Genomic DNA, 18,627 nt, shown 5'->3' on the forward strand with positions numbered 1-18,627 from the left:
ATCACCTGGATTTCACTTCCCAATGGATCATTAATGAAAATACCAATAAGAGGGTTGTCTTTGGGGGGGTTTTATGTGGGTTTTTTTTTTTCATCAGTCACAGCCTTGGAGTTGAGCGGTGGCAAAATTGTCATAAAATCAAAATTTCTGCCAGATTTTTGGGGTCAGTTGGGTTGCCCTTCATCAAATACGTTGGGACACCGGATAAGTCGGAAGGCACAGTGGCTTTGACTGGAACATTCTATTTTGGTTGGGGAAAAAAAAATTCTGAAGCTTTTTTTAAGTGTTTTTATGGCACAGCAACCTGGGCTGGGGGAAGGTGTCCCTGCCCGTGGCAGGGGGTGCCACTGGATGGGCTTTAAATTCCCTTCTAATCCAAAGCTTTTTAGGATTCTGTGATTTCCCCTGGATCCCTGGAAGTGTCCAAGGCCAGGTTGGGATCCCTGGGATAGTGGAAAGTGTCCCTGCACGTGGCAGGAGGTGGAACTGGATGAGCTTTAAGGTCCCTTCCAACTCTTTTATAGTTGTTCAAACCCTTCCAAACCTTTTTAGGATTCTGTGATTTCCAGGAGTGCCCTAGGAAAGGAATCCCTCTGGTCGCTTCTCCACAGGGGTCCCATTCCCATCTCACAGCAAAGAGCTCCAGAGTAGGGAAAAATGGGAATTCTGGCTGGTCCTGCTTGATTTGGAGAGTAATAAACTCTGATTTGCTTAAAGGGAACCTCCAGGAGAGCTGGAGAGGGACTGGGGACAAGGCATGGAGGGATAGGACACAGGGAATGGCTTCCCATTGCCAGAGGAAAGGTTAGATGCGATATTGGGAAGGAATTGCTGGCTGGGAGGGTGGGGAGGCCCTGGAATAGAATTCCCAGAGAAGCTGTGGCTGCCCCTGGATCTCTGGAAGTGTCCAAGGCCAGGTTGGGATCCCTGGGATATTGGAAGATATCCCTGCACGTGGAACTGGATGAGCTTTAAGGTCCCTTCCAACCCTTTTATAGTTGTTCAAACCCTTCCAAACCTTTTTAGGATTCTGTGATTTCCAGGAGTGACATGGGAAAGGAATCCCTCTGCTCACTTCTCCACAGGGGTCCCACTCCCATCTCACAGCAAAGAGCTCCAGAGTAGGGAAAAATGGGAATTCTGGCTGGTCCTGCTTGATTTGGAGAGTAATAAACTCTGATTTGCTTAAAGGGAACATCCAAAATTGAAATTATTTGAATGTATTAAATAATTTAATAAAGAAATATATATTATCAATAATATGACTTTATTAAATTTAAAAATTTATTTTTGCTTCCTGACACGACCTACTTGAAAATCAATAAGAATTAAATGCTGCACATAAAAATATTATTAAATTTTTATAGGGTTTACTTAAGGGCAGGTTTAATTATTCAAGTACTTTGGGTTTTTTTTTGGGGGGGGAGAAATCTCATAAAAATTAAAGAATAAAAAAATGTAATGAAGTAATTATTAGAAGAGCAAACAGGCCCAGAAGGGACATTTATTTTTGCAGTATAAGGGATTTTTTTTTTTTTTGGCCTGTGGAAAGGAATAAGATGAAGGTTAATTGAGGGGGAAAAAAAAAAGTTGGAAAATTCCCAGGCCTGGAAGAAAAAAAATCAGAGGAATAAATTATTTAATTCAGAGCAAAGAAATCAGAAGAATAATTATTTAATTCAGTGTAAAGAAATCAGAGAAATAAGTTATTTAATTCAGAGCAAAGAAATCAAAGGAATAAGTTATTTAATTCAGTGTAAAAAAATCAGAGGAATAAATTATTTATTTCAGTGTTAAGAAATCAGAGGAATCAGTTAATTTATTTAGTGTATAGAAATCAAAAGAATAAGTTATTTAATTCAGAGTGAGGAAATCAGAGGAATAAGATATTTAATTGAGAGTAAAGAAATCAGAGGAATCAGTTATTTTATTCAGAGTAAAGAAACCAGAGGAGTAAGTTTTTTAATCCAGTGCTAAGAAATCAGAGGAATAAATTATTTAATTGAGAGTAAATAAATCAAAGAAATAAGTTATTTAATTCAGTGCAAAGAAATTAGAGGAATAAGTTATTTAATTCAGAGTAAAGAAATCAAAGCAATCAGTTATTTTTAATCCAAAGTTAAGAAATCAGAGGAATAAGTTGTTTTATTTAGTGTAAAGAAATCAAAGGAATAAATTATTTAATTCAGTGCAAATAAATCAAAGTAATACATTATTTAATTCAGTGTAAAAAAATCAGAGAAATCAGTTATTTTATTTACTGTAAAGAAATCAGAGGAATAAGTTATTTAATTCAGAGCAAAGAAATCAAAGGAATAAGTTATTTAATTCAGTGTAAAGAAATCAAAGGAATAAGTTGTTTAATTCAGAGTAAAGGCCTCATGAAAAATAACCCTGAATTGGGTCCCAAACCTGATCCACGTGGTCTGAAATTATCCCAAGAAAGACTGGAAGAAGGACAAGGATTGGGCAAGTGAACATGAGATTTGTTTGGAAATTTGAAGGTTTTGATTTGGGGAATTGCATTAAAATTAAAAAAAAATAGAAATTTTAATTTCCATTAAATTTAGTTTAATTTTAAAAAATACCAGGAGTTCCAAAATTGTTTGGAAAAAGAGGAAAAATTCCTGAGAAATTCATGTTTAGGGATAAATCCTTCAAGTGGTGGTGGCTGGACCAACACCAGACATCACCCTAGGGGGGTATTAATGTTGAGTTACTATAATAATATAATGTAATATAATATAATAAAATAATATATAATAATATATAATAATATATAATAATATATAATATAATAATATACAATATAACATAATATAATAATATATAATATAATATAATAATATATAATATATTTATATATTTTATATATATAATATAATATATTATGATATAATATATACTATAGTAAATATATTAAATAGAATAATTACTGTATTATAATTTCATATATCCATTTTTTGTGATAAAATGATGATAAATTAAAACTTTTATATATTATGTGAAATAATATCATAGTTACACTAAATATGATGTGAAGAAATCATGGAATTCTAGAATGGTTGGGGTTGGAAGGGATCTTAAAGATCATCCCATTTCAACCCCTGCCATGGGCAGGGACACCTTCCACTGTCCCAGGTTGCTCCAACTTGGCCTTGGACACTTCCAGGGATCCAGGGGCAGCCACAGCTTCTCTGGGAAATCTATTCCAGCCCCTCCCCACCCTCCCAGCCAGGAATGGCATCCCAGCCCTTGGAGCATCTCCGGGGCCTCCTCTGGACTCTCTCCAGCAGCTCCACATCCCTCTGATATCGGCCCCCAGAGCTGGAGGCAGCACTGAGACTCTTCCCAACGATTCCATGGCTATTTAGGGACACCTGGGCTGCTCCAGTGGCAGCACAGCCCCCTCCTGGACCTCACATTCCTCAGTTTTGATGTTGCTCCCAACAATTTTCATGGAAGTTCCACGGAGGTTCATCTCCCTGTATTGCCTGAAGGCCCATCCAGGATCCAGAGGAGCCAGACTTTTTCCCTGGAAAAAAGCTGTGCAAATATCATTCCAAAGGATTCACAGCCTGTGCCGGGAAGTTTCCTCTGGGCCCAACGACATTTTTAATTCCTGGAGAGCGTTTTCATTTTCTCCTGATGAAGAACCTCTGAAGACAAGAACATGGGAGAGTGGGGAAGGGTCAAGAGGCAATTAAGAAAAAAATCTCACTTTTCACTGCTGGAAAAAGCAGTTAATTAGATGAAAGGAGTGGAAAAAAAAGCAGGAGAGGGAAGAGCTGAGCCGCAATTTGGCAAATTTAAAGAGCTTTCTATCAAACGAATTGATTGGGAGACTAATCATAATCAGGGCTCCTGGATTAGCAGTTAATTGGTGGAATCAATTAATAGTGGTTGTTTTTCACAGCACACTTTCCTCCAGAGCACAGGGATTTCGTTGCAGCCTGTTTTTGGAGATAACAGATGCTGGATTAGGGGCTGGGAATGATTCCCTGTCAATCCAACAGCTCTGTTGGTCCCTCCTTTCAGGAATTTCATTTTTAAGGGATTTTTTTTTTAGTGTCTGAAAGGGTGTTGGTTATTTTCATTCCCTTCTTGTTGCCTCTGCACTTTCTCAGTTTTTGACGTTAAAGAACAAATTATTCTCTCAATAAACTTCCGAGTGCTCCCTGCTCCCTCTGAGGAGGGAATAATCCAAGATTATTCATGGAATAATCTCCTCTCCGGAGGTTGGGCAGCAAATTCCTGAGAAATAACAACTCCAAACTTCAAGACAACTTGGTGGGATTTGTGCTTTAAAGGCAGCTGGGGCTGGGGATGTTCCAGGAGGTGAACACTGGGAATCTGGGATTGCTGGTGCTGCCCCTTTCCCAGTCACTGGGATGGATTTCATGGAAAGATAAAAACGGGGTCAGATCCAGAGATTCAGGATAACAAGTCGCTCTGTGCTATTTTTATAATTATTTTTAATTTTAATTTTAATTTCATTTTAATTGATTTCTTATTATTCTATCAGCAAATGTCATGCTATGTATTTAAATGATCCAGGGGTTCAGAATAATGAGCTCCCATGTTCCTCTGGGTGTGTGCCCACGGTGCAGGGGGCAAAAGAGAGGCAGGAGCGGGCCCGTGAGCTGCAGGGCTGAGGGTTTGTGCCCTTTCAGATGGACCAAGACACAGATAAGGGGAGAAAGCCAGGGTTTATTAACATCAGGGGTAGGGGAGGGATGAAGTGGGGTCAGGAGAAGGGAATGGAAGGAGGGAGCCGTCCCTGGGGCTGCAGAGGCCAGGAGCTGCCTGGCCTTGCGGGCTGGCTCAGTTGGGCCCAGCATCAGCTGGAGCTGCAGCCGCGCTGAGAAGTGGTCCCTGGGCTGTGGTGGGGGGCTGTTGCAGGGACATTGGTCGTCTCAGCGGAGCAGGTGGAGTTCTCATGGCACGGCTGTAAGTGGCCACGAGTGCAGCTCTCATGTTGGAGACGGAGGGGCAGTCGTCCTCGCTCATGGCTGTAAGGCCTGGAAGAGAGAGGAAGGGAGCTGGGGTCAGAGCGTGGCTGTGCAGGGACCCCAGGAGCCCCTCCTGCCAGGGCCATGCCAGGCAGCTCTTGGCACGGCCAGGAGGGAGCAGGGGCCAAGGGGATGAGCGGGAAGGTGCTGGGCACCAATGGGCACCCTGCCCCTGCCATGTGTGTGTGCTCTGGCCACGGTGTGCAGGGAGCAGAGCCCTGTGCAGGCAGGGCAGGGATTGCAGCTCCCTGCCCAGGGTCTGTGCTGGTCCCCGGCAGCCCCCAGGGAGGCCCCTCTGCCCTCACTCACCCTTGAGGATGGGCCACAGGTCTTGCTGCCACTCCCTCATGTGCCAGCCGGCGACCCCTGGGAACACAGAGGCTGTCAGGGCCCAGGGGCTCCGCATGGGGAGGCCCCGGGGCTGGGCTGGCAGAGGGCGGCAGCAGCCGCCAGGGCACTCGGGGCTCCCCAGCACATCCCTGGGCCCATCCTGCTGCTGCTGCAGCAGCCGGGGCTGGGGCCGAGCTGCAGCGGGGCGGGGAGGGACCGCGGCCTTGGGGCTCACCCATGAACCTGACGGCCGCCTCTCGCAGGGGCTCCTGTGGGCTCTGCAGGTAGGGCAGGGCCTGCTGCAGGTGCTCGCCCCTGTGGCTGATGTCCTTTTCCATCTGCAGAGAGCAGGGGGTGTCTGTGGTTGCAGCAGTGGGCAGGGACACAGGGCCAACCCTGCACACTGGGCACTGGGGGCTTCTCCAGCCTGGGGCTGGGCCTTTGCACTCATCCTTACCAGGCAATCACAGAACCTGAAGGGCTGCTCTGTCTCCAGCAGCTGCTCCAGGTCCTTCCTGTGGAGGAAGCTTGCAGCCCAGAGCAGCGCTTCCCGAGCGGCCTGCAGAGCAGCAGAGAGCGGGACATGGCAGCGCAGCCCAGGGCACAGCCCCTGTGTCCCTGCTCCAAGGGCAGCAGGAGGCTGGAGCCCTTGAGGCCCCAGGGCAGGAGGCAGCCCAGCCCCTGCCCCGGGGACACCAGAGCCCAGCAGTGCTCACCTCTGCCACGCGCTGGTTCTCGTCGTGCCAGCGGAAGAGCAGTGGGACCAGGCTCTGGCGCACCTGCATCTCCCAGGGCTCTGTTCCCTCTTCCGCCAGCACCTCCATCACCTCTCGGAAGAGGCGAATGGACAGCAGCTGCACGTGGCTGTTGTCCTGGGGCCAAAGAACACACAAAGACCTCAGCACTGCCTGCTCCAGGCCCTGAAACTCCACAAGTTTCCTGGCAGCACCCAGTGCCTGTGGCTGGGGGCACAGAGCCTTACGTGGTCAAAGACTGGCCGCAGCGCCTCAGTCAGCCTCGGGGCAGTGGAGCTGAACTCATCACTGTTGTCTCCATCCCGGAGCACATTCCGGAACACGGAGAGGGTCATGGCCACCAGCTCTCCATCTCCATCCCGCAGCAGCTCCAGGAGGGGCTCAGACAGGCTGCAGATGTCTTTGGCCTGGGTGGAACACAAGGCTGTGCTGGGAAGCCCTGAAGAGCTGCCCCACCAACCCCACTCTGCCACTGCAAGCCCACACTGCTGTCCCGGGGCCCAGAGGCCAAAGGCCTGTCCCACAGGGCCTGGGCAGCTGGAGAGGGAGGCAGGAGAGCTGGCAGCAGCTGCCACAGCTCCCTAAGTCCAGCCAAGGCCAAGCCACTGCCCTCCCCAGCCCCAGGCTGCCCGTGTGGCTTCAGCCCCTTCCCCCTTCTCACCATGGAGGGATCCACGCTGAGCACCAGGAGCCCTCGCAGAGCCAGGCGCCGCCTCTCTGGGCACTGGCTCTGCAGGTGCCTTGCCAGGATCTGCAGGACACTGTCGGGAGAGGTGTTCACGTCCAGACAGTCGAGGACCTGGAAGGCAGAGAGCAGTGCCGGCGTGGATGTGCAGTCAGTGCTTGCAATGCCCTCAGTCGTGTCCTCAGCTTTGGCCCCGACATCAGCTGGTGCTGTGTCAGAGCTTGTGTCGGTGTCAGCCAGCTCGGTGTCACAGGTGACTGTGCCATCCATCGGTGCCATGTCAGAGATGTCCATGTCATTAACCGGTGCCGTGTCACTGGTTGCTGTGCCCTTGAGCTGTGCCATCTCAGCGGTGTCTGTGCCATCAGTAGGTGCCATGACACAGGTGGCTGTGCAATCACTGGCTGCCATGTCCGAGGTTGCTGTGCCATCAGTCAGAGCCATGTCACCGCTGGCAGCACAATCCAGAGGTGCCACGTCACCGCTGGCTGCACAGTCACTGGGTGCAGTGCTGCCATCAGGCTCCACCGCGGGCTGCGCTGCCGTGTCAGTGGTTGCTGTGCCCTCGAGCTGTGCCATCTCAGCGCTGTCTGTGCCAATAACCGGTGCCGTGTCACCGGTGGCTGCGCAATCAATGGCTGCCATGTCGGTGGTTTCTGTGCCATCAATCGCTGCCGTGTCCAAGGTTGCTGTGACATGAGTTGGTGCCATGTCACCGCTGGCTGCACAGTCCCTCGGTGCAGTGCTGACATCTGGCTCCGCCTCGAGCTCGGCTGCGCTGGTGTCAGGCTGTGCCGGGAGCTCGGGCGGTGCGGTCGTGGCTGTTCTGCGCTGAACTCCCACGAATTTCAGCAACCTCTGCAGGAGAAGAAAGGGCAGGGAGGAGAGGGAAGTGGCATGGAGTGCTCTGACAGCGGTGCCAGGCGGAGCAGGGACAGCAGGCCCAGCCCAGGGCGGGATGGCTGCAGGTACCTGAACTGCCGTGCGCAAGCAGCCACGGGCGCGGTCCTGCTCTTCTGGGCGGTCCCGGCCTGGATCTGGCAAAGAGCGAGCGCAGTCAGAGCTGAGGGGCCGTGGGAGAGGCCAGAGAACACAGCCCAGCCCTGTGCTCCACAGGCAGGGCCAGCCCTGGGATGCCCAGGGGATGGAGCACGGATTCCGGGGGGATCAGCCTTGGGTCCCCTTTTCCCCTCCCTTTCCCTGGCCATGTCCAGAGGGGACGGCAAGGGGCCCAGCTGGCTGCAGCCACCATCCCTGGGGCCCAGCTCCAGCACTCACCCTGCTGCAGTGGCTGGAAGTGCTGCACCTCCTCCTCCTCTTCCTGTACTGGGCCAGCTCCAGGGCCTCTCCTGTTCTTCCTCTTCCTCCGGAGCAGCCGGCACAGGCCGAAGCATCCCCCCGCCATGGCACAGTCTGGTCTGGAGGGCACCTGCGGGGGAGAAACCTGGGAAAAACCCCTGGCGGCCAAGTGTGACACAATGGCCTGCGGGGCTCCTGCCACAGGGACTGGGGATGGCTTGGAACAGCCCCTGGTGGCAAAGTCTCAAAAAATGGCCTCAAGGGCCACAGCCACAGGGGCTGCTGATGGCTTGGAACAGCCCCTGGTGGCAAAGTCTCACAAAATGGCCTCAAGGGCCGCTGCCACAGCCACTGGTGACTCCTCGGAAAAGCTCCGGGACACCAAGGCCCGTGGCCTGGCCTCGAGGGCCACTCCCACAGGGAGTGGGGTCACCTCAGAAACGCTCCGGGTCCCCAACTCCTGTGCTGTGGCCTCGAGGGAAGTTGTTCGAAAAAGAACTCTCAGAAACGCTCCTGGTCGACGAGAAAGGAGTTGGCTGCGAGGAGGCTCCTCACAGCACCGCTCTGTCCCGTCCTGCCCAGTCGCCCGCTCCGAGCACGGTGGCGTGGCCGCGTTGCCGCCGACACCTTTATCCCCACGGGTCACGAAGGACACCGGCCCATCCCCTGGGCGACGGCCACCGTGTCACAAAGGGCCCTGTGACACACTGCCATGGGCCCTGGGGCCTCCCCCAGCCCGGCCAACCTGCCCCAGCTCAGAAGGAATCCATTCCCAAAAGCAGTTGCAGCCGTTGGGGGCAAGGCTTGGCATCTGTGCCAAGGTAGAAGCTGTGGCTCCTTCCTGGCTCAATTTCTTCATGGAAGTCATGACCTGCAGCACAAAAACACCTGGGCTGGCAAGGCCCAGAACAATCTGGCATTGAGTAATGCTACATTCAGGAAAGCCTGACTTCCCATTCCTCAACACAAGGAGCTGAAAGGAGTCGCAAATTTCCCAATGTCACTGAATTGGGAGGACCCAAAAACTATTTGGAAGTTTGCTTCCCATCTCAAACCTGCAGCTCGCTTGCCTTCATGTGGTCCACTGAGAGTCAACTTCCAAACACGAACAGAGAGAAAAACTCTGGGTACTGATTGGTTTGCAAATGCTTTTCTAGGAGGGGATAATAACATGACTCTTAAAAGCAGGGAAAAATAAAACTACCCACAATGATCACGGCTGAAGCTAAAATGCATTTCAGAAGGAACATTAACACCCACACCCCACACACCCCCCTCAGCACCTTCCCAGTCAGGAATTTCATCCAATCTCTGGGAGTAGAGGAAGGGAGGGCTTTGCTTGGCAGTGACAGGATTGCCCAGAACTAACAGAGAACCTGAGCTGGGGAGAAAAGGGGACTTAAATGCTGCTTGACAGGAGCAATATTGCAGCAGCTGTCAGCAGTACCCGGGAGGAATTGTCAGGGAGGCACTTGGGGCTGCTTGGGCTTGCAATGAGTTGAGAACTTTCCGGACAAACCTGTCCCTCCCAGGCAGCCAAGTGGCTGCAGGGGGACAGTGTCACCAGGGGGTTGTCACCGCAGGGTCGGTGCCCTCCAGGTGTGCTTCAGTGGGATGCCAAGGATGCTGGCTTTGTCCCCAGAGAGCCCATTTCTCATTTCTTGAGGAGAAAAGAGGTTTGTGGGCAGTAGAGGTGTTGGGACAGCTTCCTTCTCCCGACCAGCTGGCTGGGAGCAAGCTGGATGCACTTGGGAAAGGCTGGGTGGATGGTGAGGTGTGGCTGGAGGGATCCCCATGGATCTGCAGAGCAGAAGGCTGGAAGAGAGTTGTTTTCAGGGAGCTTTTCTGAGGAGTGGCTTTTGTGAGGGAGCTGTGGGGGCTCAGCCTGGAGAAAAGGAGGCTCAGGGGGGACCTTCTGGCTCTGCAACCCCCTGACAGGAGGGGGGAGCCGGAGCGGGGTTGGGCTCTGCTCACAGGGATCAAGGGGCAGAAGGAGAGGAAACAGCCTCAAGTTACACCAGGGGAGGTTCAGGTTGGCTATTTGGGAGAATTGTTCACGGAAAGGGTTGTCCAGCCCTGGCACAGGCTGGGCAGGGCAGTAGTGGAGTCCTGTAAGACTCCAAGCCCTTGGAGCTGCCAGCTCATGGGAGTGGCTGGGAATTTTACTTTCATATATTGATGCAGGGTTTTTAACACCTCGAGATAGTGCCAAGAGAATAAGCCATGGGCTTGTTCCTGAGGAATTTCTTTTTTACTTTAGGGGAGCAAATAAGGGCACTTGGCCAAAGTTCAAAAGGACACCACAAAGTGGGACAAAGATGTTCCACCACAATCCTCACTCAGCAGATCCTAGGAACTCACAACACTTCAGTCAGAGTCCAGTAAACCAACAACACTGAATCAAGATCCACTAAACCAACAACACTTAAGGCAACATCCAACCAATCTCCCCACACTTCAATCAAGATCTGATCCCTCCAGCTCCAAACCACCCCAAGCATCAGGAAAGGAGCAGAGAAAGAGAAGCAGAGGCAGCAAGAAGAGAGGAGGAGAAAGAGGGAGAGACAGATGCTGGAGCTACCACCGCAGCCCTGGAGAGGATCAGCTCTCCCCAGTCCCGTGGCAGGGCCAGCACACCAGGCCAACACGTGCCCCTGGTTTTCTTTGCTCCGGTCCCTCTGGCCAACCCCCCAGGTGGGGTCTGTGACCCAGCAGCCACTCTGGGGCTTCCAGGCCGGGCTGAGGGGTCGGGTTCTCCCTGTCCCTGCCAGTGGGAGCTGGGTGTGGGGCTGCAGGAGCTGTGGCTGTTCCAGTTTTCCCGGGCTGGTTTGGACTGACAGCTACTGCGGGGCTTGCCCAGGTGAGCTCCCAGGGCTGCCCTGAGGGACACGAGGCCAGCCCCCCCCCGGGAGGTTCCACCCATCCCTTCCCCTCCCCACCCATGGAGTGGACTGATTAGAAGGTGGAGTCTGATTGCCAGGTGGAGTCTGTTTGCCATTGTCTCCAGCGTGGAGTTCAAAAGCCTGGATGGCACAGCTGGGCTGCTGCCGGAGCTGAGCTCCTTGCCAAAGCTGCAGGAGGCACCCAGCAAGCCAGCAGAGGCAGGCAGAGCAGCAAAGAAGAGAAACAGTTCTTCCAACCCAAAAGCACAGCAAGGACTTGCTCTCCCAAATCAGGGGTGCCAGGCAGATCTTGCTTGGAGACTGGGGAAGCAGCCCGGGGACACTCAGGGCCCATCTTGGTGCCAGGAGACCTCGGCTGGGATCCTGGTGACCTGGCCATGGAGCATCTGGGGGTACCACGACGAGGGGATTTCGGGCCGTGCCCAGGGACTGTGGGGGGCTGTTGGAGCACTGCTGAGGGAGCTGCTGCCTCTCTGTTCCCCTGCCACTTGGGCTTCTGTGGGAACAAGTTAAGCCAGCACCAGCTGCATTCAGTGAATTAGGATCAACCAGGAGTGTTTTGGCCTTGACTGGTTGTGGGAAGTAGCAGAGACTGTGGAAAGCTGCCTCAGGGAACTAGGGGGCAGAAGCATGATAGAAATAGTAACATTAACATGGTATAAAAGGTAGCAACTGTAACAAAGAAAGGTCTCAGTATCCCCAAAGAGCTGAGTCCATGATTTAACACGCCACAAATGGCGCTCGAACAGGGACCTTAATAAAACCCCAGAGGGAGGACGTCTTACCCGCGGCGTAGCTGGGCTGGACGATGGGCTGAAAGGAAGCCCAGGTGCACTGCAGTTACCTTCCTGCTGGACAGCAGGGAAGCAGCCGAGGACGTGATGGGGAACTCTCTACCCAGAGAGCATAAGAATGTAATCCAAGTATTTAACATAATTTGTGGAAGCAACAGCGAGAGCTATCAGATATAGACTTAAAGTGGCTGTTAGCATGGGCTTGTGACAATTGTCCTAACATAAATCCATACACTGTTTGTGATGTGGAATGATGGGACAAAGTCAGAGCCTGTCTTCGGGACAAAGCTCTTAAAAAAGACAAGGAGGCCGCAGGACTTGTAAGCCTTTGGCAGACCCTCTAGGAGGCCCTGAAAGTCTCTGTTGGGTCCAAGAAATCCCACCCACTGCCAATGGAGACAGTGCTTCTTTGGGAAGCACTTTCCTTGGGAAGCAAGCCCCTTGCCTCCCCAGGGATGAGCCAAGTCTGCAGCTTTTTTGGGGAAGCCCAGCACACCCAGCACTGTAGATCAGCAAGATCTTCCAGTGCACAAAGCTGTGCAAGTGGCCCTTCAGGACAGGCCCCTTTGCAACCTGAAGTGCCCGTGTCCCAGGGTGTTTGCCCACAGTGCAGGGGTCAAAAGAGAGGCAGGAGCGGGCCCGTGAGCTGCAGGGCTGAGGGTTTGTGCCCTTTCAGTTGCACCAAGATGCAGATAAGGGGGAGAAAACAAATGTTTATTATTGTGAGGGCAAGGAGAGGGATGAAGTGGGGTCAGGAGAAGGGAATGGAAGGAGGGAGCCGTCCCTGGGGCTGCAGAGGCCAGGAGCTGCCTGGCCTTGCGGGCTGGCTCAGTTGGGCCCAGCATCAGCTGGTGGTGCAGCCGTGCCGAGAAGTGGTCCCTGGGCTGTGGTGGGGCTGTTGCAGGGACATTGGTCGTCTCATGGCACGGCTGTAAGCGTCCACGAGTGTAGTTCTGATGTTGGAGACAGAGGGGCAGTCGTCATCACTCATGGCTGTAAGGCCTGGAAGAGAGAGGAAGGGAGCTGGGGTCAGAGCGTGGCTGTGCAGGGACCCCAGGAGCCCCTCCTGCCAGGGCCATGCCAGGCAGCTCTTGGCACAGCCAGGAGGGAGCAGGGGCCAAGGGGATGAGCGGGAAGGTGCTGGGCACCAATGGGCACCCTGCCCCTGCCATGTGTGTGTGCTCTGGCCACGGTGTGCAGGGAGCAGAGCCCTGTGCAGGCAGGGCAGGGATTGCAGCTCCCTGCCCAGGGCCTGTGCTGGTCCCTGGCAGCCCTCAGGGAGGCCCCTCTGCCCTCACTCACCCTTGAGGATGGGCCACAGGTCTTGCTGCCACTCCCTCATGTGCCAGCCGGCGACCCCTGGGAACACAGAGGCTGTCAGGGCCCAGGGGCTCCGCATGGGGAGGCCCCGGGGCTGGGCTGGCAGAGGGCGGCAGCAGCCGCCAGGGCACTCGGGGCTCCCCAGCACATCCCTGGGCCCATCCTGCTGCCGCTGCAGCAGCCGGGGCTGGGGCCGAGCTGCAGCGGGGCGGGGAGGGACCGCGGCCTTGGGGCTCACCCATGAACCTGACGGCCGCCTCTCGCAGGGGCTCCTGTGGGCTCTGCAGGTAGGGCAGGGCCTGCTGCAGGTGCTCGCCCCTTCGGCTCCTGTCCTTTTCCATCTGCAGAGAGCAGAGGGTGTCTGTGGTTGCAGCAGTGGGCAGGGGCACAGGGCCAACCCGGCACACTGGGCACTGGGGGCTTCTCCAGCCTGGGGCTGGGCCTTTGCACTCATCCTTACCAGGCAATCACAGAACCTGAAGGGCTGCTCTGTCTCCAGCAGCTGCTCCAGGTCCTTCCTGTGGAGGAAGCTTGCAGCCCAGAGCAGCGCTTCCCGAGCGGCCTGCAGAGCAGCAGAGAGCAGGACATGGCAGCGCAGCCCAGGGCACAGCCCCTGTGTCCCTGCTCCAAGGGCAGCAGGAGGCCTGAGCCCCTGAGGCCCCAGGGCAGGAGGCAGCCCAGCCCCTGCCCCGGGGACACCAGAGCCCAGCAGTGCTCACCTCTGCCACGCGCTGGTTCTCGTCGTGCCAGCGGAAGAACAGTGGGACCAGGCTCTGGCGCACCTGCATCTCCCAGGGCTCTGTTCCCTCTTCCGCCAGCACCTCCATCACCTCTCGGAAGAGGCGAATGGACAGCAGCTGCACGTGGCTGTTGTCCTGGGGCCAAAGAACACACAAAGACCTCAGCACTGCCTGGTCCAGGCCCTGAAACTCCACAAGTTTCCTGGCAGCACCCAGTGCCTCTGGCTGGGGGCACAGAGCCTTACGTTGTCAAAGACTGGCCGGAGCGCCTCAGTCAGCCTCGGGGCAGTGGAGCTGAGTCCCTTCCTGTCTTCCTCATCCTGGAGCACATTCCGGAACACGGAGAGGGTCATCCTGACCAGCTCTCCATCTCCATCCCGCAGCAGCTCCAGGAGGGGCTCAGACAGGCTGCAGATGTCTTTGGCCTGGGGGGAACACAAGGCTGTGCTGGGAAGCCCTGAACAGCTGCCCCACCAACCCCACTCTGGCAGTGCAAACCCACGCTGCTGCCCCGGGGCCCAGAGGTTGAAGGCCTGTCCCACGGGGCCTGTGCAGCTGGAGAGGGAGGCAGGAGAGCTGGCAGCAGCTGCCACAGCTCCCCAAGCCCAGCCAAGGCCAAGCCACTGCCCTCCCCAGCCCCAGGCTGCCCGTGTGGCTTCATCCCCTGCCCCCTTCTCACCATGGAGGGATCCCCGCTCAGCACCAGGAGCCCTCGCAGAGCCAGGCGCCGCCTCTCTGGGCACTGGCTCTGCAGGTGCCTTGCCAGGATCTGCAGGACACTGTCATCACCTGCGCTCACGTCCAAATAGTTGAGGACCTGGAAGGCAGAGAGCAGTGCCGGGGTGGGCGGGCGGCAGGAGCGCGGAGCCGGCCAGGGCTGGGCCCAGGCAGCAGCACAGGGCGCAGGCACCGTCCCGGGCAGCTGCGGCTGTGAGAGGGCAGAGAGGGGGAGGCAACGGGGCCAGGCAGCGCTGGCCATCGGGCTCACCTCCACAAGGAAGGCCAGGGCAGGCAGCTCCCAGCGGGGCCCCTCCGTGCTGAGCAGCCCCAGCAGGTGCCTTGCCAGCGGGCCATAGGAGGGGACCAACACGTGGCGCATCTCCCTGTCAGGGCAAAAAGGGAACCCTCAGCCCTGAGTCAGGTGGGCAAAGCTCTGCCAGCACTGGCTGGGCCATCCCTTGGTGCCAAGGCCCTCTGTCCCACGCCCACGGGGGCTGTGTGGGCTGCCCTGTGCCCAGGGCAGAGGTGCCGGGGGCAGCGGGGACAAGGCTGTCTCACCTGGCCAGCAGCCCCACCGCGTAGTGGTGGGTGTCAGCAGAGAGGAGCGCGTCCCAGCCACGCTTGCGCTCCACTGACACCAGCTCCTGGTCCCACTGCAGCCGGCAGAGCAGGGCCCGGATGGTCTGCACCACAAAGCTGTGTGCAGAGCAAAGGCCATGTCAGGCTGGGAGCCCTGGCCCCAACCCCGAGGGCACAGCAGGGAGAGGGGACGGGCATGGAGCACCTGTTGGGGTGGGTGGGAAGGCCGTGTAGCTCCTGGCATCCCCTCCAGAAGGTGCTGACCTCCTGTGGCATCTGCTCAGTGCTCATAGAAACTTGGCAGAGCAGAGCCAGGAGGAGACGAGGGGCATAAACAAACAGTGCATCTTGGCACTGGAGCTCCTGGACCATCAGCCACAGGGCCAGGGTTGCCTGCAAGAAAGCCATGCGGAGACACCCTCAGTGCCCAGAGGGAGGGAGAGGCCAGGGAGAGCCAGGGGGAGCAGCCGGCCTGCTGCCCCTGGACCTGCCCCTCAGCCCCATTTGCAGCCCAAGGCCTGAGGGAGATGCAAGGGTGGGGGAGGATGGAGAGTCGCTGGAGAGGCGACGTGGGGAGGAGCAAAGGCCACTTCTAGAAACTCACAGCCAGAGCAAAGACGTCCACGTGGTCCCCGTTGGAGGTGCACACACTGTGCAGTGGCCAGTCCTCCATCACCCCGAGCAGCGTTGGCAGCACCTCGTGCGCTGTGGTGGCCGAGGAGGCGATGGTCCTCCACAGGATTGCAGCAGCTCTGTGGAGCCAGAGCTCTGGGTCAGGGGAGTCTGGGCCTTGGGAGCTGTGGGGGCCCAGGTGACAGAGCCACGGTGCCTTGAGGGGCAGGGAGGGCACATGGCAGCAGGATCAGGGACTGACATGCCAGGGCTGGGAAGTGGAGGGGCCAGAGGGTGCTGAAATTGTCCACCTGTCTGTCAGAGCAGGAGGGACAGGCTGGATGGGGTGCTGGGTTGTAAAGGCTGGTGAGCCCTGAGGCAGCAAAGCAGCTGGGCCCTGTACCTGTCACACGCTGGGGCACAGTGCAGGAGAGTCATCACCACGTGCCCAGGGTGTGCGTGGGCCAGCCTGCGGATGGCAATGGGCAGCCTGACCTCTGGAGACACCCGGCACGTGAGCCACTGGTGGATGGATCTGACAATGGCTGGCACCTGGAGGGGAGTGGGAGACACTTGGAGAGCTGCCAGAGCCAGCAGTTTGCCCAGCTTGCCGCAGGAAGGGCTTCCCTTCCCACCACACTGTGCTGGCCTCAAAGGCTCTGGGGGCCCAGCAGAGCCGGCTTGAGGGGCCGCAAGACCCCTGGGGAGCTCGAGCCCTGGCCACAGGCTGCTTACTTCATTCACATTGGAGACAGTTTTCTCCTCCCAAATGTCCAGACTGGGAGCATCAGTGACACTGTCCATGGGCAGGCAGTCGGTGTCTGCGATGCTCTCAGTTGTGGCGTCAGCCTTGGCCCCGACATCCGTTGGTGCCGCGTCAGAGCTTGTCTCGGCGTCGGTCAGTGCCGTGTCAAAAGTGGCTGTGCCATCTGTCAGTGCCGTGTCAGAGGTGGCTGTGACATGAGTTGGTGCCATGTCACCACTGGCTGCACAGTCCCTCGGTGCAGTGCTGACATCCGGCTCCACCTCGAGCTCGGCTGCGCTGGTGTCAGGCTGTGCCGGGAGCTCGGGCGGTGCGGTCGTGGCTGTTCTGCGCCGAACTCTCATGAATTTCAGCAACCTCTGCAGGAGAAGAAAGGGCAGGGAAGAGAGGGAAGTGGCATGGAGTGCTCTGACAGCGGTGCCGGGCGGAGCAGGGACAGCAGGCCCAGCCCAGGGGGGGATGGCTGCAGGTACCTGAACTGCCCTGCGCAAGCGGCCACGGGCGCGGTCCTGCTCTTCTGGGCGGTCCCGGCCTGGATCTGGCAAAGAGCGAGCGCAGTCAGAGCTGAGGGGCCATGGGAGAGGCCAGAGAACACAGCCCAGCCCTGTGCTCCACAGGCAGGGCCAGCCCTGGGATGCCCAGGGGATGGAGCACGGATGCCGGGGGGATCAGCCTTGGGTCCCCTTTTCCCCTCCCTTTCCCTGGCCATGTCCAGAGGGGACGGCAAGGGGCCCAGCTGGCTGCAGCCACCATCCCTGGGGCCCAGCTCCAGCACTCACCCTGCTGCAGTGGCTGGAAGTGCTGCACCTCCTCCTCCGCTTCCTGTGCTGGGCCAGCTCCAGGGCCTCTCCTGTTCTTCCTCTTCCTCCGGAGCAGCCGGCACAGGCCGAAGCATCCCCCCGCCATGGCACAGTCTGGTCTGGAGGGCACCTGCGGGGGAGAAACCTGGGAAAAACCCCTGGCGGCCAAGTGTGACAAAATGGCCTGCGGGGCTCCTGCCACAGGGACTGGGGATGGCTTGGAACAGCCCCTGGTGGCAAAGTCTCAACAAATGGCCTCGAGGGCCACTGCCACAGGGGCTGCTGATGGCTTGAAACAGCCCCTGGTGGCAAAGTCTCACAAGATGGCCTCAAGGGCCACTGCCACAGCCACTGGTGACTCCTCGGAAAAGCTCCGGGACACCAAGGCCCGTGGCCTGGCCTCGAGGGCCACTCCCACAGGGAGTGGGGTCACCTCAGAAACGCTCCGGGTCCCCAACTCCTGTGCTGTGGCCTCGAGGGAAGTTGATGAAAAAAGAACTCTCAGAAACGCTCCTGGTCGACGAGAAAGGAGTTGGCTGCGAGGAGGCTCCTCACAGCACCGCTCTGTCCCGTCCTGCCCAGTCGCCCGCTCCGAGCACGGTGGCGTGGCCGCGTTGCCGCCGACACCTTTATCCCCACGGGTCACAAAGGACACCGGCCCATCCCCTGGGCGACGGCCACCGTGTCACAAAGGGCCCTGTGACACACTGCCATGGGCCCTGGGGCCTCCCCCAGCCCGGCCAACCTGACCCAGCTTGGAAGGAATCCATTCCCAAAAGCAGCTGCAGTTGGATGTGGGGCTGCAGGAGCTGTGGGTGTTATAGGGCAGTGTCCTCACTGTCCCTGCTGGGTCAGGGGTTCCAGGAGCTGTGTGTTGTTCCAGTTTTCCCTGACAGCCACTCCAGGGCTTCCCCAGGTGGCTCCTGGGGCTGCACTGAGGGACACAACCCCACCCCACCTCCATGAGGTTCGCCCATCCTTTCCCCCTCCACCCCCTCCCCACACACGATGGTTCTGACCCCATAATCACTGAGCTGGTGTCTAACAGTTCCTCAAAACTGGTATTTCTTTCAGAGAATCATCAGTAAATGGTTCAAATTATATCAGTTTCAGTTACAAGGAAGCCCCATTTCTGGCTGGCCAGAGCAAGGCCAGGAATGTCCACACCAGCCAGCCCAGGAAATGCAGAGATGTGTTAGACCACCATGACCTCAACAACTCTGATTTTCCAAATTAAAACCAACCATTATATTCCCATAATTTCCATGGAGCCAAGTCTCTGGTGTCCAGTTCCTACAGGAACTGAGATTTGGGC

The 18,627-nt window shown here is 56.0% G+C and overlaps 1 protein-coding gene across 1 annotated transcript; it reads right to left on the reverse strand.

Annotated features, from left to right (window-relative positions):
• Positions 1 to 12,493: 12,493 nt before the first annotated feature.
• LOC127463125 (maestro heat-like repeat-containing protein family member 6) lies at positions 12,494 to 17,900 on the reverse strand. Its single transcript, XM_051772215.1, has 15 exons — positions 17,292 to 17,900; positions 16,986 to 17,050; positions 16,485 to 16,871; positions 16,153 to 16,301; positions 15,742 to 15,889; positions 15,343 to 15,530; positions 15,117 to 15,254; positions 14,827 to 14,941; positions 14,518 to 14,655; positions 14,084 to 14,263; positions 13,818 to 13,973; positions 13,559 to 13,660; positions 13,337 to 13,439; positions 13,081 to 13,137; positions 12,494 to 12,780 (listed from the first exon to the last, which is right to left on the reverse strand). Exons 1-15 carry the CDS (start codon positions 17,416 to 17,418, stop codon positions 12,623 to 12,625), a joined length of 2,211 nt encoding a protein of 736 aa, XP_051628175.1. The 5' UTR covers positions 17,419 to 17,900; the 3' UTR covers positions 12,494 to 12,622.
• Positions 17,901 to 18,627: the final 727 nt, after the last annotated feature.

This window comes from Manacus candei, unplaced genomic scaffold, assembly GCF_025592945.1.
Source record: "Manacus candei isolate 608988 ecotype Guabito, Panama unplaced genomic scaffold, ASM2559294v1 h1tg000150l, whole genome shotgun sequence".
Classification (NCBI taxonomy): Eukaryota; Metazoa; Chordata; class Aves; order Passeriformes; family Pipridae; genus Manacus; species Manacus candei.

Coding starts and splice junctions, on each gene's coding strand:
- LOC127463125 (XM_051772215.1), bottom strand. CDS start 17,418: ATGGCGGGGGGATGCTTCGGCCTGTGCCGGCTGCTCCGGAGGAAGAGG. Junction 17,051..17,291: donor CTTCCAGCCACTGCAGCAGG/GTGAGTGCTGGA, acceptor GCTCTTTGCCAG/ATCCAGGCCGGGACCGCCCA. Junction 13,974..14,083: donor TCCGGCCAGTCTTTGACAAC/GTAAGGCTCTGT, acceptor CTTTGGCCCCAG/GACAACAGCCACGTGCAGCT.